This window comes from Agelaius phoeniceus, chromosome 4 (genome assembly GCF_051311805.1).
Source record: "Agelaius phoeniceus isolate bAgePho1 chromosome 4, bAgePho1.hap1, whole genome shotgun sequence".
Classification (NCBI taxonomy): domain Eukaryota; kingdom Metazoa; phylum Chordata; class Aves; order Passeriformes; family Icteridae; genus Agelaius; species Agelaius phoeniceus.
This window is the reverse complement of record NC_135268.1, coordinates 68,692,760-68,707,698: the sequence shown is the minus strand read 5'-3', so window position 1 is coordinate 68,707,698 and position 14,939 is coordinate 68,692,760. Positions and strand designations below refer to the sequence as shown.

The following is a 14,939-nucleotide window of genomic DNA, read 5'->3' as shown; positions in this document are numbered from 1 at the left end:
AATCCCAGGAGAGCAGTTTTGTAGTGACAGGTGCTCAGGGAATAATTCCAGTACCTGCAGGGAGATGGAGACTATCAGTACTGTCCCACTGTATCAGGGAGAACATGGGGATATAATTTCCAAGCTGGTGAGATCCAGATTTATTGACACCTTCATCTTCCATTCCCCAGAGCAGCACCTGGTGTAGGTATCCCTCTTGTGCTGTCTTCCCTCCAGCCTTTCCTTACCTATTGCAATTGCACCAGCCTTAGCTAACATGGTCCAATTCTCTAATTCATGGATTTTCATGGATTTTCATGGATTTTCATGGGTTTTACTTCCTTAAGCTTTTTAACATTCCAGCAAAGCTGCTTAGGGATCTCCATTTTCAAGTACACCTAATTAAACAACTGTTGTCAGTTAAATTAACAACCTTTGTCTCACCATCTTTTTCCATCCTAAGAAGAACCAATACTACATACTTCAGAATAGCTGAGCTGTGCTTTTAGGTGCCATTTAGTGCTCAGTGACAAAAATTTCCAAATTCCTGAATTACTTGAGGTGCTACAGTTTATCTAACCAAGTCACCATCCCTAAAGACTCTCTTGCTGTCAGCCCAAAGGAAACCATCATCCCTGACAGGGGAGTTTCTCCAGTTGAACAGAGACAGCACAGCACATGCTCTCACTACCAGTGTGAGGTAAAACATTCCCCCCCGAAGCCCAAGGCAAGGGATTCAAACTATTGTCCTTGCCCTTCTCACTGCACTGGGCATGGGTGGAGCAGGCACAGCCACTCCAGGGCTGCCCACTGAGTCAGTAACTTGTGGTGAGTTGATTGTGCTCCCGAGCTCTCAATTATGGGATGGGCAGTTACCTCTTTACCTTTTGCTGGCTGTAGGTATTATGTAAGTAATTACATTTTGTCTTAACTGGAGTTTGGCCAACAACCTTGTATTAACATTTACTATTAACTGAGCCAAGTAAGATTTTTAATGTCCTGTGATAGGGCTGTCATGCTCTACTGGCCAGTGGAGTTTCTGTAAGGACAGAGTCAGGGTGTGCTCTTCTTTTCCTGAGCCCAATCCTAAAGGCCACAGTCACCTTCCCAAGGGCTGTGTAAATCTGACACGTGTTATGTGCTGAAGTGGGGCAAACTGGCACCTTCAAGTCCACAGTAATTGCTAAACACACAGTGGGGAGGGTGAGGGGGTAAGAATTTCTTTTCCTGTGGGAGTTATTCTGTGCACTTGTGCCTGTAAGAGATAGTTTGAGGCTGTTTTTGTTTACCAGGTCAAGTGGATGATGTACTGGATCATATTCGCGCTCTTCACCACAGCAGAGACGTTCACGGATATCTTTCTTTGCTGGTAAGCACCAGGGGAGAGGCTCTTTGGCATGAGATGAAAAGAAAATGGAAATGTTTACAAGGGGAAAAAATGGCACACAAAAGGTGCACTGACTCCTGTACAGGGGTTCAGCAGCTTCAAATGCATGGAGGATTTTTGTCTGCAGGAGACATTCTTCCTTTCTTGGTGCTGCTGTCACAGAGAAAAGAAAGAAGTGGAAAGGCTCAGTGGTATCTCATTAGTGGGAAAATCATTACTGGAGTCTCAGCCCTGCCTGTCAGAGAGGCACAGCTGACTGCCCAGTTGGATGCTGCAGAGGTCATCACATAAATAACACTTGATTTAGCTACAGGCTGAGTTTTAGACTTGCCTGGCTGCATCCTACAGTAAATACACAGACTGTGGATCAGGTGCAAACAGCCCTGCAGCACGAGACTTTGTAGGTTGCTATGTGGGTGGTTGTTCCTGGGATGTTTTGCCTGGCACATTCTTGGCCAGGCTGGGTTTCTGGTTTGATGGAGGACAGTGACAGTCAACACTGATGTGGCTCTCTGGTGCCAGTGGAAGGATGCCTGGTGACCTCTGTCAGGATGAGAGTACATAAATGCCTATTTATCAGTTTCAGTGTTTTTTGGATGCTCAGGTTTGCAAGTGCTTGTTGCTTGGTTGCCCTTTATAGTAAGGCCTTTCTACCAGAAACCAGTGAGATCAATAGATTTAGGGTGAAATGTGACTGCAGTGCATGGCCCTCACAGACTATTCCTGCACAGCACTGCCTGCCTTGGGTGAGTCCTCCAGATGAAGGAAATCAGGAGAACTTGGCAACATGTCAGATCTATTGAAAAGGAGATAAAAGACATTAATGCCCATCTAATTTGCATGCAGATCTACCTCTCCTGTGCTCATCTGGAGCTTTGTGGTTTTTTTGGAGGATGAATTCTGTGAGTCTGCCAAGAGAAATGGCAGAGGGCTCATCCAGCCTGTGAAATCAAGTGTGCTGTAGAGATCCTTAGTGAGCTGGGAAATCAGCCTGGCACATCCATGCTCAGAGCAGAGCATTGCAGAGGCCCATGGTGTCAGACCTGGGTGCTGGCTGGCCCAGCTGGCTCAGTGACAGCACTGTGTGGCACAGCAGGGGCCTGTCTGGGTCCAGCTGGGCTGGTCCACAGCCATCACAGGTCTCTGCACTGCTCTTGCTTGCAAAGAGCAACAATTGTTCCTCACACTGCTGGCAGCAATTTGCCTGCCCACATGAAGATGCTGCTGGGTCTTGAGCTCTGGCCTCTGTCCTCCAGAAAAGGGTCTGGATAATTTAATCTCAGGATGTGCCTGAGATTAAATTATCCAGGGCTCCATATTTTGCAGCCCTACCTGAAAGTCAGCGTGGATCTGCACCTTTATGTTGCTTGGACAACAAAGGTTCTTGTATTTCAATTTTAGTCATGTAAGTGTTAGCTTAAAAGCTGAGAGGCAAGAAGATGGAAAGTGCATAAGTACATATCAATGAAATATTGGTTTGCTGGTTTGGTCTTTGCTTTCAGTGACTGGGGATACTGTGAAGGCAGCACCTGTGATCTTTGCATATAGAAAGCTCCTCTTATCACATGTCAGAGTCTCTTCCAGACCATTAAATAATGGTCCTGATAACCAAGTAAAGATTCACCCACATGTGTCGTTGAGATGGGCTCAAAACTGAGTCAATACACTTTAATCCTTAGATTTTTTGGTAAGCAAAAGCTGCCTTGAGCTAGGCTGGCAAATCCCTACCTGTGCTGAGCATCTCTAATTAAAGGCAGTGGATAAATTGGGAGCAGACAATAACCCTCTCTTTCTTCTAGGTTTCCATTCTACTATGAACTCAAAATAGCTTTTGTAGCTTGGCTGCTGTCTCCATACACAAAAGGCTCCAGCCTCCTGTACAGGAAATTTGTTCATCCAACTCTGTCTTCAAAAGAAAAGGTAATCACAGGTGCCTGGGTCCTCTCTGGGTGGAACAGAACTGTGGTGTGTTTGTTCCAGTCCCTGTATCATTCATTTCCATTGAAGGGTTGGGAGTTGCTGATTCTCCCTCTATTATTTGATTCCCTCTTCTTGGTTGGTGTTTTTGTTCTTTGTGGTTGTTGTGTTTTTAAATACTGGCATCTGTTCAGTGCACTCACACTTATTAACTCATTTTGGTGCAGTTGAGAAGGTGGGAGGGAGGGGGATAAAAATACTTCCTGAGCTGCTTTGCATGTACTGGCTGATTATAGCTGGAGTGCTCTGTTGTGGCTGGATATAACAAATAGAGAAACTTGGTCTGGCAGCCAGGACTCCTCAACTTTGTTCTGCCTAAAGCATTGCATAGCAGTGAGACAAACAGCCCAGGCAGTCTAAAATAGGCTTAGCAAGCACATGCCTGGCTGTGTAGTGTGGTGAAAAAAGGCATGTAGCCTGTTGAGGTCCTAGATTAAAAAATGTCTTGCTCAAATTAAAGGTGCTAATTTTGGGAGGGGGACATTACAACTTGGCTATCATTTGCCTGCCTGGGAGATTCTTGTGGCTGTGAAAGGGACAGTGTCAGGCAGATCCATTTGGCTCACGAGAATAAATGGCCCAAGAACAGCTATTGTCACATACCAACATGAAAACTGCTGAGTGAGTGACTGATTCCTGCACTGGCAACTTGGAGATGGAAGCTCTCCCTTTAGCCACAGGCAGTGAAGGAGCAGTTGGATCTCAGTCCTGTCCAAGAAGGACAGTGGGAATCAACCCATTGTCTCTGCTTCCCTTTGCTTGTGCTTCCCCCAAGTAGGGCTCATGCATTTTGAGCTGCCACCTCTTACCTGTGGGGAATAGGGAGAGCAGCCAGCAGCTCCAGCACATCCACCAGCTGGGAGCTAGGAGTCCTTGCTATCATTATCATCCAGACCCCAGTGTCCTGAGGGAGGGACAATAAGGGCAGGAACCTCCCCAGCTGTTTCACTGTAAATTGAGCAGCATCAAAGGCCCGAAGCTCTGGGCCTACCAATTCCATGGGCATCTGAAGCTGGGCACTGCTGTGATGTGCAGAGATATCCCAGATATTTCTGAGGCCACCTGTCCTGGCCACAGGGCAGTGCAGCTTCAGCTGCCCAGTGTCATCATATGAGTATTTTTATATATGAGGCAATCCCATTTGTCTTTGGATTGCACAATTTGCAAATGGCTGTCAGTTCATGTTGCTCAGGCAGATTTCTCTTGTTCCAGGATCCCAGCTTTGGGTTCCAATCTTCCATTTGTAGAATAAAGAGTTCCCCAATCCTGCAATGAGAGTTATTGCCGCCCTAGCAAACTTTTCCTCTTTGCAAATGTTGGCTGTGAACTTCTTTCCAGCCACAGTGGAGGACATGGAGGACATCTACCTCTGTAAAGCATGACCTGACTTTGCTAAGAGTCTGAGACTGGGAGCATAAGCCTGAACTTGTCCTTCTTTCCCTTCTTGTGCTTTTTTAATTGTTTGTTTTGTGTTCTGCTCTGGCAGGAGATCGATGACTGCCTCATCCAGGCGAAGGACCGGAGCTACGACGCCCTGGTGCACTTTGGCAAGCGGGGGCTGAACGTTGCAGCCACGGCAGCTGTCATGGCAGCTTCCAAGGTAAAGCTGCAGCTCAGGATTCACATTGACATCTCAGGACTCACTGACATCTTCTCTGCCCCCACTGCCAGCAGCAGCCCCAGTGAGGAGGGGGAGGGATGGTGGGGTTCTCTCAGTGTTTTGTGTAGTGAGCTATAATTTTGTGTAGTGACGGGAAAGAAGATGAAGTTCATGAAGGGTAAAAGTTCTTCTGCAAGGCATACACATAACATAACTGGTGTGTAATTCTCTGCTGGGATGTTGTGTAAGAGTGAATGGGAAGTGCCATTAGCTGCTTTTGGGGGATGAGTAGATGTTGGATGAGGGGTCTCATCTGAAGGGGTGTATCCTATACTCTCTTCCTGGCTCAGAGCCAAACCCAGAAAATAGCTGTATCTGTTGTTCCTTTTCCTGCATGAAAGCTGCAAGGACTTGATAACTGCATTTTGGGGTCCTGCCCTCTGGCCATGGGCTTAGAGTCAATGTGCACAGTGTGTTTGGAGACTTGGCTACCAGGCCTGTTCCAAAAGGACAGTTGGAAACATATGGACAAGGAGGGTACTGGTAGTAGGAACAACATGAGAATGGGACTTGAAGGAAGTTATTTTCCTCTGCCAGATGCTTTTCCTATGACCTAAGGCACATCACTTTAGTAGTCCTTGGCCTTACTTCCTGCAAAAATGCAAAATGCATCCTTGGGAGGCCAAACACCATACAGCTTATAAAGCCTGTTGAAAGCAAGGTATTACAGAAGGGGGGAGCCCAAAGGGTGTGCCATGCTCATGGGATCACAAGGATATGCTAAACCCAAAAATTGTCTCCTTTTTCCCTGCCTAGCATTGTGCAGACTATATTGTCAGGCCTGTCTTCTCCTGAGCTGTTTTTCTTCAGTAGGGAGACTCTTCTAACCCAGGGACTGGGAGATAAACCAAATTTGGACTGAAACCTGGGATAAACGTGGAGCCAGGACAGTGCTGTGTATCATATGCCCAATGAAATAACATTTTTGTGATGCCTTCAGGACACTTAACACTTTTGCTGCTGCCATGTAAGCCTGAAGAAGTCACACTGGGGACATAAATAGGCTCTGGGAATGCCAATTTTGCAGCACTGCCTTTGCTCTGAGCCCCTTCCTACAAGGTACTGCACACTGTCTGTGCTAGAGCTGTTTTTAGGACACAGTGAGAAACTCTGTGTGAATCCCAAAGGAATTCTGGCTCCTGTCTAGGTAGCTCCTGAATATGAGAAGCTCAACAGTAATCCAAACCCACAGTGCCAACCTGTTCCTCCATCAGGACTGCAACAGTGTCTGCATCAGCTGTTCACTGGAATGAGAGCCAGCACCACGGTTTTACTTCCCACTGTTCCACTTTTCTGCTGCTTTTCTCAAGGCTCTCTCTGCCTTAAAATGTGGCAATGGGGAAGAGAGGGAAGAGTCTCCATGGTACAAGGAAGCTGTTGTTTTTCATGGTTGATGAAACTCCCCTTTCAGTGATGGAAGAAAACAACTCTGTCACTCCTGTGGTATTATTGTACTGCACATCTGCCAACACAACTTGAGAGAAAACTGTTAAGATATTGCAACCTGTAAATGGGCCAGAAGAGTCTTTCTTGCACACTTTGGGGAGGGGAAAAGGATTTGTTAATAAGATTGAGAGGTTGTTATTTAATACATTGTTTGATTTTTACAACAAAGCAATGACTGTTCAAGCATTTCCCTAAGCCCTGACATTTAAATTACTCTGAATGTATGAGGAAAAAATAGAATCCCTGTTTTCCTTCACTACTTTGGCTTGTGGCCTCCAGCAAGTTGTTTGTTTCTGTGTGCCTAAGGGTGCAGCTCCAACAGAGAGTGTGAGCCAGTCTGACAGCTCTCCTTCTCCAAAATGGGGGAGTGCTCCAGCTCCCAGGGTGCCCCAGCATTTTGGACCTCCTCAGGTTATCTCTTATCTATCAGAATTTTAATCCTGAAAGAAAAAGAAAGGGGTTTGTTCTTTTGAGCCCACAAACTTATCTCAAGTGGCTGAGCCAGCATAAGGAAAGGGATTGAACTGCATTGTGAGAGCATGGCCAGAGGAAAGGAAAGCAAGATCATCCCTTCCTGGTCTTGGGAACCAGACAGATTAGCTGTGCTGTCCATGGGAGCACACCCCAGTCTGTTCCCAGTGTAATATCCAGGGATGGTTAAAGCAGCTCCTGTCCCTTGTGCTTCTGAGAGGGAATGTGCCACTGTTCTGGCAGGGAGAGCAGCCTGGTGAGAATTCCAGCCTGGTGAGAGTTCCAGCCTGGTGTGCTGCAGTGCAGGAGTGCTGAGCTGGGGCTCCTCAGGCCTCCAGGATGTGGCTGGGGGTGTGGATGTGTCTCCATGTCGCTGTCCCTGCCGATGGGGAGGGAGCTGTTCCCCAGGGAGGAGTGGTACAGCAGGAGCTGCTTCTCTTGCCCTGGTTTTCAGTTGCTGTCAACTAAGTGTCAGTGCCCTTCCTTGCTCACTTGAGAAGGTATAACTGAGCCAGATTATCCTGCCTGAGAAGAGTGTAAATGACTAATTATCTGGAAAACACTTTGAGCAGACAGATGCCAGACCAGACTGCAGTGCTGTCCTTAGGGAGAAGTTTCTAGGGAAGGAGGAAAGAGAATACTATTTCTAAGGCTTATCATGGTTTTCCCAATGCCAAGATTTAAGGATATCCAGCTAGTCTGTGATAAGTGTTGAGTGTGGTGGGAAAGTGAGTTCATTTGGTTTCAGCCTTTAAAGGATTGTGTTACAATTGGAACCTATAGAGATGATGATTTATTCAGTAGCACTGAGCTCCTGCAGCTTCCATGGAAAACATGGCTTTTACCAGCAAGTGAATGTGAGGATTATTTACTGTTTCACTTGGATTACTGGGTGAGGAAAAGATGCTTTTGTATGCAGAAATGGACCTTTAGGCTTTGCAAATCAACTTCACATAGTGGCAATACACAGTGAGCTGCTGGGTTGAAAAGGTGAAAAGGGACTCTGTACAGATCTGTTTTCAGTAAATTAGCTGAAATCTAAAGGCTCCTATACCTGAGAGAGAACATGTCTCATGCTGTGCCCAGCCCTGTCCTCTCCTTTCTGTCTGAGCTGTGATCCATCATGGTCTTTTGTCTTTCATGATAAGATCTTTGGGCAAGGCCCATCTTTTAATTCTTTTCATCCATCATATTTTTTTTTTATCCATTGTTTTTGTCCAACATATTCTTTAATCCATCCTGTTTATCCTTCATCTTTTTTTGTGCAGCACAATGCATCTGCCTCTCTGATTTTAATTGGTGTGTGACAGGCTGCTGCTTGTATATTTACTGCCGGCTAAGATGCTGCAAGCTGTGCACAGCCACACCTTCCTTACCTCTGATCCCCTGTCCCTTTCCCTTTTTTATCTTAAATACCCCATGGTTTCAGTTATCCAACTGCAGGCTTGTCCTTCCCTCTCCTCCTGCTCTCTGCCCCTGCTCTGTTCTGTGTTGAAGCCACACTTGTGCTAATGCTGGCACAAACCTGTGCCAGCTCATTTTACAGGCTGAGGAGCTGTCAGTGTCCCAGGCACCCTGGGTCTGCCCAGCTGGCTCACTTGGGTGTTTTCTCTCTCTCTGGAGAGTCTATTTTTGATGCTCACTAGGCAAGCAGAATGTTGGATATCTGGTTTATTACCCCTGCTAGGTGCTCAACACAGATCTTTTCCCTGCTCCTAGCAGCTCACACCCCCACCAAGGAGAATAATCTCATTTGGGGCTCTAATCCTGTCCTCATCACTTGGTGATTCTGTCACATGTGGTGACTTCAAGTGGGTCACTCATAAGTGGTAGGATTAAATGACCAGGCAGTAAATCCTGCTGCTCTTTGTGTGTTTTCAATTAGTTCCAGCTAATTCAGCCATTTCCATTCCTGAAGAGCCCTGACCACCACCATCTTTCCAGCTCACCTTGATGGAGAGAAAACAAGCTTGCATTTGGGCCACAGCAGAAGGGAGCAGCAGCAGCAGGGCTGTTACAGCCCCAGCCCTGGGGCTGCTGCAGGCCTTGGCCAGGCAGTGCATCCATCAGATGGGTCCTGGGCAAGAGTGGGCCCTTCACTGCCACCAGTCAGGATCCAGTGGAAGCAGCTGGGACACACATGGCTGCAGCAGGGAGAGGCTCCAGTGGCTTGGAAGCAGCACCAGCCTTCCCCAGCACACCTGTATGTTCTCCCTTGCTGCCACCACACTCCCAGCCCTTATCCTTCACCTGTCACACTGAGCCTGCTGCCACCTGCTGCTTTGCCATGTCCCCAGTCCCAGCTCCTCTATCCTTGCCCAGCCATTGCCTCCTGGCTTCCTACAACCCACACATCACCAGTTTTACACTCTCCCCCAGCTCTCTCACTCTCTCTTTCACACTCCTGAGTTTCCCAGATCCTGTCTGGATGTATCCTTATTCCCCACCCTGAACAAACCAATTCTGCTAAACAGACCCACATCTTTCCCCACCTGAAGACAAACCCTCCTCCCAGCCACTTAACCATCCCCAGGTTGCAGCCTCAACACTGCTTTTCAAAGGAGATTTGGAGAAAACATCCCGTGCCAGCAGACCAGTGTACTGCAGAGGTTTCTGACAATGAACCTCCCCCTGCCTTTCTCCTGCCCTGGTGTAGGGGAGGTGGCAGAGCAGCTGGTGCTGTGCCCATGGCGTGCCCACTTTTGCACAGGGGAGTGGGCACAGCGTGGTGCTGGCAGTGGGTGCAGAGCCCTGGCAGGAGCAGAAGAATGAGGTGCAGGGAGCAGGCACACATGACTGGTGTCAGTGAAAAGCCCATTTGTGCCTAATAAGTGTGAGAAGCAGCCCAGGAGCCTCTGCTGGGTGGGGAATGTGGGGAGCCAGCAGCTGCTGTGTGTGTGGCTCAGAGGAGCAGGCAGGCACACAGGCAGGGGGCTCAGGGTGTGCACCCACCTGCTCAACCAATGCCCTGCCTCAGCAGCTCCCAAACCACCTGTCTGGGCTGGCATTTCCATTCTCTTCATTTCTGTTTCCACCCTTGGGCTCACCTTCCCCTGGAGGGTTTTAGCTTCATTACCCCAAGGCCTTTTAGCCCAAGAAATTTATCAGAGGGTTTTTCAGTGCATTTGTTGTTTTTTTAAACCAGGACACTTGGAGGGAAATGCTGGTGATGATTTAGGCTTTATCCTCTTTAGACAAACAGCATCATTTAAGTAATTTCTAGTATCCAGCTGGTGTAGCCAGTGCAATTGCCTGAAAAATCAATATTTAGATCCCTAATTTACCATGTGATTTTAGACCTATTTACCGTGGAAACTGGGAGAAAAATACTTGTGTGGGAGAGACATGCTGCCTTTTGTGACAGAACAGTGGAGAGCTGCACTTCTACTTGAATTGGGAAAGGGGGGCAGGGGTGGGGAGCATCCTTTCCCTTAAGATGCTTGAGAAAGCCTCTTTGTAATGATTAGATCCCCATGCTCAGAGTGCTCCTTTGCTGAGCAAACACATGGGAGCACAGTTCTGACCAATCTGCTTAGCACCACATCTGTGATGGCCACATCAGGTGCCCTCATCAGTAGCATGGCCTAGAGCTGCAGAGGTCAGCAGTGATTTAGAGTTCACAGTCTGAGAAGCCTCTGGGGGCGCCTTGCTGTTATCTCAGAGGGGCTGAGCTTGTTGCTTTTGGAAGTAGTTTCCATTTGGGATCCAAAATCAAAGGTCTTGGAGCTATTTTACACCAATAAAGAGGAATAACAAATGGCTTTCTTAAAATATATGGTGGCCACAGATTCCAGTACTTTGTGAAGTGTTCTTGTCATGTGTGATGCATCTTTCATTCAGAAGTCCTTAAGAATCTGTTTTTCACAAGTCTATAGAATGCTAGTGCTGTTTGAGTTACAATCCAGGTAACTCTTTCCAGTTTCTCTTTCATGGCTGTTTGGTTGGTGTCTCCAACAAGCAAATAACACCCACTGAATGCACAGGACAGCAGAACCAAAAAATAAGTTTATACAGAGAGGCTAGTGTGGGAGAAACAATAACAAAGAGTTCCCTGGAGAGGAAATGAACTGCACAAACAAAAAGGGTGGATGAAATTACATTTCCACCATCAACATTAACGTCAGCTGGTTTCCCTTTGAGCCTTTAGTACTGTCTGACATTTCCAAACAGGTAGCTCTTCCAGACTAGGCATGGCACGCAGGCCCTGGCCATAAATAAGGATATTGCTTGTAGGATGTTTGTGTTCATCTGGTGGCAGAAACAATTTATTCCTTCACTCATGCCTGTGCTCAGCCCATAAAGCTGATGGTTCTGCTCAGGGCCTGCCTGCAGCCAGACATGAGGAAGCTTCTGTGTGCAAACTCCTGCTCAGTGAGCAATTCCCCACTGTCACTGTAGTGCTCAGGAGAAGTGTCAGTCACTAAAATGACTGCCACGTGTCCCTCACATAATCCTGTGCCTAAATTAGTCATTAGGCCTGACACTGGGGATTTCTCCAGTGGGAAGCATCAATCAAGTGCAAGGAGTGGAGCAGCAGCCCATTGTGTTTATAATTTGCTTTAATCTTTAAAAACACATGTTAGGTGACACCTTGTCAGCTGGGGTTATGGAGTGGTTCCTCCATATCTCTCCTGGGAAGCTGAGGAAGGGAGGACCTGTGTTCAGGTTCTGTCCACAGGTGGGTGTCCCTGCTTTTTATGTGTATGTGAGTCCCTGCACATGGTGCCCAGTGTCATGCTCATGTCTGACCTCGATTACTTATGCTTCAAATAGATCTTATTCTCAAAGCTTTGGTGTGTGTTGCCACAATGGCTCTCTTTTTTCCCTTTGCTAGGTCTCTCAGCTACTCCATTTACACTTGTATTGGGACCAGAAAAAAGGGCAGGTAATCTGCTGAGTGCTTTTACTAACCCCTAACTAATGTCTGCTCCCTGTTAGACTGGTTGTTAGACTAGTTGTTAGACTAGTTTGGACTGTTTTCAGCTGAGGCCAAGTGCTGTCTGCTCTGCTTCCAGTGGGTAGATGCTGCGTGCTGAGCTTTAAAAGCCTGTCCTTGATCTCATCAGCAAATTGCCTTCCAGGTCCTCTGCTGGCACTGGAAGAAATTCCAGCTCCAGGCAGGGAGCTTTTACATGGAACACTCATTGAACTGGGCTGGTTGCTGCTGTGTGTGCTGCTGTGCTCTCACTAATGGATGAAGGGAGTCTCTCTCCCTGTGCTGTGGTCCCTGTGGGGATGGTTGGGGTTGCAGTGGAGCTTTTAGAGGATCTCTGGCAGGTGTGGCTGGGGCAGTCCTGCTGGCACCACAGCCCCAGCTGGGGAATGTGCTCTACACCCTCAGACACTGGCAGGATGGAGGCTGCAACGTGCATGCAGACATCTGTGGGGGAGAACTGCTAACCACAGCCACAGCAAAAAGAGAGGAGGGCATTAACAGATTGAGGATTGTGCTGGAAGTGTGCTGAGTGTGACTTAGTGTTCCCTTGCTTGTCTCCATTAACTGCTGATCCTGAGAGACAAAAGGCCAGGAGGTGCCATCCTGCATTAACACTGAGTGTACTAAAAGCTTCTCTTTTGTGACTTGGCAGTTTTGGGTTCCTGATTTGTCATGCTGTGTCATAGTTTCCACAGCTGCAAAATGGAATTTGTAGGTATTAGAGGTGTTTTGAAGCCTAAATAATGTTTATAGAATTCTTTCATATTTATAGACTGAAGGAATGATAAAATCTAGACACTGTTATTTGTTTATATTTAGGTCGTATTCAATGGAACTGTTATATAAATTGCAGATTTTTAAATTATGTGCTTATTTTTATGTACTTTAGCTACCTACATACATGAAGTATTTATAATGAATAATTCCACTGAACTTAAACCCAGTTTTTCCCAGACTCCTAAATGTATTTTCCTCTAAAAAGTTCAAATGGGAATGCAGAGACTGATTATAAAATGGCAAAAAAATTTAAGACAGTTCCAGCTCTTTCTGATGGAGTGCCTTTTACAGTGCTTGTCACAATGCAGATGTCAGCTTTTGGAAAGTATTTCTGATCCTTCCAGGCAAATACTGATTGCATCAGTGTTTGTGCTCTGGACCCAGAGAGGCTGATGTTTGTTTTTTGGAGGATGATGATGGTGATGTCTGCAACATGAAGAGGAAGGCAGTGTGCAGGTTGCTGGCTCTGGAAGTTCAGTGTTTTAATACTGTTTTGTTATAGTCTTTAAAGCAAAAAGAAGAGAATGTGCTAGATGTGGGTGAGATAACAATGTATCATTTTGACCAAATTTAATTTAATACTTAAATTAGTTTTAGATTAATTACTTTGCCATGTGGATGGGAGCTTTAATTTCACTTAGAATCAAAAATGAGCTTCTGCAGCTTGTCTTGGTGGCCAATGCCCTCAAACTGTTGGTGCAGTCATGAATCTAAATAAGGTTGATATCAAGTGATAGCAGTGACTGGGCAGGGAAATGACCATGTCCTTTTTAGTATTTGTCTTTTATCCTATTCAGTAGCACTGAACCCTGGCTCTTCCCAGTAAAAAGAGAACTTGTGAGGTTGGTAGATCCTGGGGAAAGGAAGCTTGAAGAGTTCCACTTTCAGTCTGTGCTGTACCTTCACCTATGGGCAAGATCAGAGGAATTTGGGGACAGATGCACTGTAGTGATCAGGGAACAGAGAGACACCTCTGTTCCCACCTGTGTTCCCCAAAACCTCACTGTCTGTAAAATCAGAAGTGCCATGTCCACAGGGGTGCTCCATGTCTGAAGAGAAGCTGGATGAGAAGTTGACTGCAGGCAGGGAGTCCTGTGCCCAGGGAAGTTAAGGCTCATTTTTCCAGCACCATTTTGTGCTTGTGTCCTCTAAAGTCCCAAAAAGGTCTCACACTGCCAGCACAATCATCCTGGCAACTGCTGGTGCTCAGTGAGGAGGAGAGAGAGGTGGTGTCATCCTTAGTCCCACAGCCCTCCCAGCCACAGTTTTTGGGAGGCTTTGTAATAACACTGAGCTGTTTCTCTGTAATAACACAGAGATGGTGTTACTGTCACGATGCTCCTGTCACGATGTTTCCCCTGTCACACTCTCTAGGGCAGAACTAGCCCAGATCTGTGGGGAGGTGCTGCAAACATGCTCTGGCCTGCAGCACAGGCATAGCTTCAGGAGCTGGATCCTCTCTCCTTGCTGAAATTCCTGGGATATCTCTCATGTCTATAGCAGTTGGAAGAGCATCTGCATGATCATGGCCACAACAGTAAACAAAAATCCCCCAAACAGCTGCTCTTCATCTTCCACATGATTGTTTTAACAAAACACAGCCCAAAACATGAGCTGTGCTAAATTTACTCTGTCAAGAAATAAAGCTATTAACTTATTTTCTTTTGCTAATAAAAGATAAATATTTTTTGTGGGACAATAAACATTACATCTGGATAAAGTCTTTATTTCTAAAACACAGCTCTGCAAACCCTCCCCATGCTGGCTTTTCAAATGTTTGTGGTTTCATCTACACCAGCTGCTTATGTGGCAGGGAAATAAAAGTTGGTAAACAATATTTTCCATTTCACTCTGAAACCATCCCCATTCTGTGGTAATTTCTGACACATTTCTATTTGGGGTCAACTAAAATTGTGCTAACTGGGAAAGAAATGTGAGTGTTACACTGTATTCTAGGAGCAAATAAATCCAGTCTATCCCTACAAAGGCCAAAGAAGGGAAATGGAACTCTGCAGGTTTTCACAGGTGTGTTCAGTGCCTTCACTCAGGCCAAGCCTTTGCTGTTCTTGCCATTTCTGGTATTTGGAAAAATTGCTTCATAGAATGGTAGGAACAGTAACAGTAATATTTTGCTATTACCTGTTTTATAAACCGTCTTTATTTTTGCTGTTAGAAACTCAGGTTAAATTAAATAAAAAATTAAGAAAAGGCAATTTTAGTTCTTTCTTTCCTGGAGAAAGTCAAAGTTGTTCAGTTCAGCTGCTTCAGTCTGTGCTCAAGGCTCTGTATTCCACACTGATGTAACA

General features: G+C 46.2%; 1 protein-coding gene across 2 annotated transcripts in view; it reads left to right on the top strand.

Annotated features, from left to right (window-relative positions):
• The window catches only part of REEP1 (receptor accessory protein 1), a 68,504-nt gene that overhangs the window by 29,700 nt on the left and 23,865 nt on the right, over nt 1-14,939 (top strand). For both annotated transcript variants that reach the window (XM_077177849.1, XM_077177848.1), the window contains exons 3-5: nt 1,272-1,348; nt 3,166-3,286; nt 4,830-4,943. In XM_077177849.1, coding sequence (XP_077033964.1) covers nt 1,272-1,348; nt 3,166-3,286; nt 4,830-4,943 — 312 coding nt within the window. The remainder of the gene's footprint in view (nt 1-1,271; nt 1,349-3,165; nt 3,287-4,829; nt 4,944-14,939) is intronic.